This window comes from Pseudochaenichthys georgianus, chromosome 3, assembly GCF_902827115.2.
Source record: "Pseudochaenichthys georgianus chromosome 3, fPseGeo1.2, whole genome shotgun sequence".
NCBI lineage: Eukaryota > Metazoa > Chordata > Actinopteri > Perciformes > Channichthyidae > Pseudochaenichthys > Pseudochaenichthys georgianus.
The window spans coordinates 25,550,462-25,557,527 of NC_047505.1; the positions used below are offsets into that span (position 1 = coordinate 25,550,462).

General features: G+C 39.0%; 1 protein-coding gene across 1 annotated transcript; it reads right to left on the reverse strand.

The window, feature by feature from the left end:
• Window positions 1-276: 276 nt before the first annotated feature.
• fgf7 (fibroblast growth factor 7) lies at window positions 277-6,349 on the reverse strand. The gene is made up of 4 exons (XM_034109189.1): window positions 6,111-6,349; window positions 5,031-5,683; window positions 1,879-1,985; window positions 277-1,714 (listed from the first exon to the last, which is right to left on the reverse strand). Exons 2-4 carry the CDS (start codon window positions 5,314-5,316, stop codon window positions 1,499-1,501), a joined length of 609 nt encoding a protein of 202 aa, XP_033965080.1. The 5' UTR covers window positions 5,317-5,683; window positions 6,111-6,349; the 3' UTR covers window positions 277-1,498.
• Between the last annotated feature and the right edge of the window lie 717 nt (window positions 6,350-7,066).

Sequence of the window (7,066 nt, forward strand, 5' to 3'; positions counted from 1 at the left end):
GACCATGTTGTACCGCCGTTTGGACACAACGAATATTTTCCTCAGAGTCCGGCGCACTTCCTGGGGGCAAGTAGGCTGACATGTGACACAAATGACTTAATAAGCTAGTTGTTTGCTTTTTAGAGTCTCTTATACCCCCTAGTGGTCAAAGAACCCACCAGCAATCCAAGTAGAATAATATAAGTAGAACAATGCACATTATAAGGAAAAGGGACACTCTTGAAGTTTAGCATATCATTTAATTGATTTATACAAATAACTTACAACCATAAATGATAAGAGTGAGTCATCTTTTGAGATTGAAATGAGTTGATTATATGTCGTAAAAATAAATTGACCTGATGAATGTCTTGTCTTGGTTAAAATGTGAATGTCTTAACACAGAGTGTTTCACTTCCACACAGAGTGCTGGACAGTGTTCGTGTGTGTATTTTCCCCATAAGGCAAGACCCGCCCACCCGCGTCTCTGATTGGCTTACCCTGAAATGTTACCCCGCATTAACCAATCATCACTCCTCTCTGGTTACTTTCTCTTTTCCAGGTGCTGTGAGAGGACATCGCTGTATTCGCGTGTAAGTTACATCCGCAGGGAGATTCGGTTCAGTTCCATCACATAATGTAACGCAGTAACGCACCCATTTAAATCACAGTAACTATAACGGCGTTACTTAATGGGAATAGGTAACTAGTAACGCTATTAGTTACCGCAAAAGTAGTTGCGTTACAGTAACGCGTTACTTTGTAACGTTCCCAACACTGCATTTAACATATTGTTCACTTTGTATTTTTATCTGGATATTTTTATCAGCAACAGCAGAATACTTTACCATTTCAAAATCACACCTTGATAATGAAGAGGGAATCAGTGAGCAGCACTTGACCAGTCTGGTCCTCAAAACAGATCATCCACAACAGATTGTCCTACACACTCTTAACTTTACTCAACATGCGTTTGTAGTTTATCCTGCCTCTGTTTTGTGTGCTCTGACCACAATCAGTAAAAAAAGAAAAGTCCAGCTTGCTTCAGCACTTCTTGGTCAAGACAAATCTCCATCGTGGGCCTTTCTGTTGATCATAGAGAGCTCCTCCTCTGGCTGGGTGAAGATCATCTTTGGAAAAGGATACAGTCTTGACTGTGCATTGTACTTTTTTACAAGAAAACACTCAACTGTTATATGAGGAAATATAATATTTAACTCAAAAGAAACCAACAATAAGTAGCCTTTAGTGGTTTTACAGTTTGTGTTTCATTCAAGGCTGTTACAAATATGTCCTTGTTTCGACATTTTATTTGAGAATGTTTTGAATAGCTCAATGTGCTCATCTGATATATAATGCCTTATCTTATGGAAATGACAACATATAATAGACATTACATAACCTACACCTAGAGGAAAGTGGAGCGTGATGTTGGTAATGAGTTTACATGTGTCTGGTAACATATATAATATGTGATTGAAATCATACACAATCTGCGACTGATCAGTCGTCAGCCTTTTCAGTCCACTCTCCTCTCCTCCTCCCTGCACTTCATAGGGATGAAGTGAGACGCTATGTGCTCCCTCCTGGTCTTCTTTCCTCGCATCGGCCTTCCCTTCTGAGACAGAGTTATGAACATTTCTTTGCGATTTTTAGTCCACTTTGCAGAGGAGTAAGCGTTGAAGTAGTTTTCTAGGAAAACCTCCTTGAAGTTGCAGTTTTCATTGTAGAGCCTCTGTAAAGGATAAGACAAATATAACAGCTTGAAAAAAATATTTGAATGTCATTATTGTAAGTGCTTCATTAGTTCAAATTTATGTTCTGCAATTATTGCTTTATATTTGCTTGATTATGTATTATCTTGAACAGTGTGTGGCCTCTCAAAGAGGAAAATATTACCTTGCCTTGCAGCAGTCCAGCCTTGTTCATAGTTATGTAGTACTGACTCTTCACACCTTTGATAGCCAGTATGCCCCCCTCAGACACTGTCCTGATCTCCAGGATACCTGCCAGACAGTTGCACAGTTAATAAAACACGACATATTACAGGATAGATAAAACGTGTCAACATCTAGCCTTCACTGTGGCTCTGTGCTGTGCCCAACATCCATCTTCATTAACAAGCTAGACGGTAGTTCCTGTGGTTAATCAGCCAGTGGTCTCTCTGGCTTTATTCAAGCGTTGTAAAATGGCCTGGGTGGCTATTACACAAACCACAACCTATGCCATGCCACATATGGGAGACAGATTAGGCCTCTTTCTCCTGGGATTAAGGAAACTACCTCCTTGAATGAGCTTTGCACGCTACGTTTTAGGGCTGCTCTTCAATTCTGTGGGAAAGTAAACTTGCACTGAATTGTTTTGGTTTGTCATTTCTTCTTATTTTGTTAAAGAACTTCTGGTGGGTACCAAATGTTTCATTGCACTTCTTGGAAATACAGTGCAGTATAAACAAAGGCATTTCTGAAATTGTTAATTGAATCAAATATTACTAGTCCCTACAATGAAACAATATAAATGTAATGTCTTAACACTAGATGCTTTTGGAGAAGATGCAAATAAAACTAAACAAATCAGACCAAAGAGAAACATTTTAAGATCTGAAATGAAGAAGATCTTGTTATACAAAGGTTACGGTAAGGTTATTATAGGTTTGAATCATACAACATTTACTGAAGTCCGAAAGTTATACATCAACAATGTCCAGATGATATATTTTCATGTTAGATAAAAACCTTGTTACATATTGCAGAAATAATTTCATTTGGGAGGAAGAGAAAAGGGGAGACATCTATTAAGGCAGTTCAGACGGACATTAAGCATGCTGCATGTTAGTGTTTGCTAGACCACTAACAGATGTCAGAGTCCCCATCATAAAATGTTGTTCGTGCTCAGTTAGCACTTGATATTTGACTTAATATTACTTCCCTTAAAAGGTGTGCCCTGCTTTTCTATCCCCCTGTTAGATTTGATTTAATATGATTAAAGTTGAGGTTTAAAATTACACTATTAGAGCTATATCTTCATTTGTGAACATTAACAGTCAGTTAACCGTTAAATTCCTATAATGAACTTTTAGTCAAATAATGTAATAAGTAGGGATCGCACTGGAATGACTTTGTTCTTAGTGTGTCTTAATGGTTGTTATAAAAAATGTAACCGTTTTGGTTGTTTTGTCTACTGTGAAAGATTGCACATATTTCCACACACATGCACACATATTGTTAACATTGTCTCTGACGCAGATAAACTAACCTCAGCTTGAACAGATTTGTCATCACTTGCTGAGCCTCTGGCTAAGTAAACTGACTTTTGGGTAATCCCTAATCCTGTTTTCTCTGAACAGTGTTTGAATCTATTTTTTCATCCCCTGGAAAGGATGTTGCGATGTTAAGATTAATATTGACTGCTTCATACTTCATAGGCAAATCCTCATCTTCACCGAAACTACAGAATACTTCAGACTTTCATCAGATTACCTGTATGTCAGTGTGTCATTTATCAAATGACTGTAAACAAGTAGCAGGTTGAAGATCCGATCCTTTTTTTTCTTCTGCACCTGACACCAGGTATTTTATTTTTCAATCTGAGTGACTTAGTAGAGAACTATAACATATTACTACTCCCTCATATAGTCTTCCAATGTCTTGTTTTCCAATTGTTTATGTGGTTTGGGAGTTGTTGATGGCCTATTTCGAAGTTGTTTATCTTCTCTTTGCTGTGGCTGAGCACAACCTTTTATTGAAATTATTATCACATTTTTGTGATCACAACATGCACATCGCCTTTCACTTGGACACAGACACGTACATATGTTAGTAGTTACCATTTAGTATTGTGTTTGGAAATGTATCTGCTACTTAAATGTAACATGTGTTTGTTTGATTTGAGAATATAACACATACAAAAGCTAGAAGTAAAAAAATGTAGCTGCCAAAAATAATTCAGCTCTAAGTTTCTCATTTTGGTTTCTTCTTTTATGCTTTCTCTTTTTGTAAAAAAAAAACAAGCAGTTCAAGCAATCAGATGAATTTGTGTTCACTGTGGGCAACAAATAATTACTCACTGATTTAGAACACATATATCTGGTCTTTTCAAATGCTTCTTTGTTACATTTTTTTGTGCTTTTAGCGTGCGACTGTCAGCCATGGTTGTGTAATTCTTTCTGTCTTTTGTTGTCAATTGTTACACAAGCAGTTTTTCATCCACTTTGAGGCATTTCCCCCCCAAGCCAACATTCCAGCCACGGCCACACTGTCAGATAGGAGGAAATGATAAGTACTTGAAAACATCCTCACATCCATGGCCGAGATCTTCAGTGGTTAACATTGGCTCTAATACAAACATGAAACAATTGTGTTTAATTAAAAGGTAATGACTATCAAATAAAATTAGTCACTCAGTGTTGAAATAGCAAGCTTATTGGACATATTTAAAAACACAGTACCGTGGCTGTCTCTGTGTGAGACATTCATCATAAGGTTGATATCAACACATTTTCCATTTCTAATATTCATGCCAGTTCTTTGTCCCAGACCTCATTCTGACAGTGTTAGTTTCTGGGAGAGTAAATCAAGCAGAACGAAAGTGAGTCTGCTGCAGTGTGAGTGTGAGGTCACAGGATCCTGGCACCCAACAGGCTCCATGGCCCTTCAGTTTACTTAATTACAGCCTGTGTTTAGATGGCGTTATGGTTTAACAAGCCAAAGCCCCAACCTGCTTCATTTTACCTCTGTCACTTTGGCTGCTCGAACAGAGACTCATGACCCATTAACACTGTGATTACTCTTTGGAGAACTCTGTACAATAACACCTCCCACGTGCTTCTGTCAGCTTGACAAGTCAAAGGTTTTTTACTGGAAACACAACTAAACTCTGCAATACCAGAATCATACGATTTCATATTCTTGGAATAACTTCGTACCTGCATTTAAGTAAATGTATATTTGGAATATATATTCTTGCAAATTGGATTCGTTTTTTATTGATAATAATTGGAACTCATAATGTACCATTGGTATTATAATTTGAAAAAAAAGAGTCATCCTTACTGTAGCAATTGGTGGGATCTTGAGTCCCGTTGATGTTGCCATTGTCATCAATTGTCAGAAACCACTGCGTGCGGCTGAACAGCTGTCGGATGCGCACATCTCCTCCCTCCATGTAGTCGTAGTTCCTGGTATGGCGCTCGTGTTTGGAGCAGTTCATGATGGCGGCAAGTTGCTCTGGAGTGCAGTCACTGTAGACCACACACACGCTGCCGAACAAGAAGATGGCATGCAGGTACAGTCCCGAGAACAGATTTTGAAGGTTCCATGTCAGCATCCATTTGCGCATTATAATACAATGCAGTGGGGGTCAATGAACAACATACTTAAATGTGAGATAGAGATCTGTGCGCTATCCCTCAGCCCAGTGACCCCCTGATCCCTGACTATAATGCTTGTGTTGAGACCTCCGGGTCCTGTTGCAGTGATTCCTATTAGGACGTTGGGACGAGATGGTTGTGGAGGAGACTTTGTGAAGCTGGTTGGGGTTGGCTGAAGCTGGAGAGTGCTCTGAAAAATACTGGTGACAGTATTATGCGATGATATCTGTCTTTAGTCCTCAGCGATGCTCTGCGTAGACTGCTCCATCCTCTTGAGAACATAGTCCGACAAGAGACTTCATAATCCAGCTCAGCAAATGTTACGCAGGGATGTCGCTGTGAAAATAAAGTAAACTGGTTTGATTCTAGCTAATGCAGTTGTAAAATTAGACCCAGAGATACACTTACATGTTAAAAAAAAAATGTTGTTAAAAAAACTCATAAAAAAAACAACTAATTCTGTAAATTATAACAAGGATCGACCAAAATGTATAGCAACGTTCAAATAAACACTTTCCTTTATCTAATATTTTGTGTTTGACACAAATACGTTTTGTACATATCCTAGCAATATCTAAAAATTCCTGAGGTGTACATTGACAGGCAAATTACTCCCTTTCATAGACCCACAACAGACGTATTGCAACAACGTTGTTGGATTACTTTACAAGACTATGGTCTGTAATCTCATCTGTATCAGAATATATACAAACAAACTGTGCTGCTTTTCCTGTAAAAACAAAAACAAAGTTTAATGACTTACATGTGCTCTGAGTGATGACAAGAATTGTCGGAGATGTGTTCCCTTTCAGAGAGAGTTTTAATTTGAAGCCTCTGTAGTTTTAAAGCTGTCGTCTCAGTTGTAAACCAAGCACAGTGATGAAGTAGAGGTAAGCAAGAGCTTGGAGCTTCTGCCAATTCCCATGGATGTCTGTCTGACTCTGGCAGGCTGACTCTGTGCATCTTCCCCTGTCGCTGTGCACTCTGCTTAGATAAATGCCTCCTGCTGACCTCACTTGAGAGCAATTAGATCCCAACCAGTCAGCTGTTCCTGGCCCAGATGCAATGGAGAAACACCCTCTGCCTGCCTCTTGCTGTCAGTCACCCACCGGACATGAGAGGGAGCTATAAACTCTTGGAATAACAGGCTTTCCTTGGTATGCACTTCGAAATAGTTTATGAAAATGTGCATGCACACTCACCCTTGTGGAAATCGCAACAACATCTCTCCTTTTTCAAGGAAACATGTCTCACACCTAATAGGTTTGAGCATGTTACAGATCTCATAATGAGTCACATTAAGCTATGGTTAAGATAGTTGCTCTGATGACGAAGGGTTGCAGAATTTCTTCCCTATCATTTTAAATGTCAAAATTTGTTTGTGGTTGTGCTGAGCTTCCTTGAGTAATTGGCATGGATTTATTGACTCAAGTAAAATATAGCTTCAAAGAAGCCCTTTAGTTTTCATTCTTATTGAGTGTAATAGTGGGAAGCAATAAGTTATGGCTGGCAGGTATCCATCCAAGAGGAAAGAACAGAAGACATAACTGCTCAGAAGTATTCATCATCTCGGTGTCGGGGTCATGCACTCTTTCCCTTTTTGTGTTTGTATTTAAAGTCACAATTTATTGCCTTACATACCTGGCCTTTCCTTGGACTCACTACTTCAAAAGTTTATATGGGCCCTAATGACACGCTCCCTGTGGAGGTCAGGGCTGC

Coding starts and splice junctions, on each gene's coding strand:
- fgf7 (XM_034109189.1), bottom strand. CDS start 5,316: ATGCGCAAATGGATGCTGACATGGAACCTTCAAAATCTGTTCTCGGGA. Junction 1,986..5,030: donor AGATCCCACCAATTGCTACA/GTAAGGATGACT, acceptor ACTGTCTGGCAG/GTATCCTGGAGATCAGGACA. Junction 1,715..1,878: donor CTGGACTGCTGCAAGGCAAG/GTAATATTTTCC, acceptor TATCCTTTACAG/AGGCTCTACAATGAAAACTG.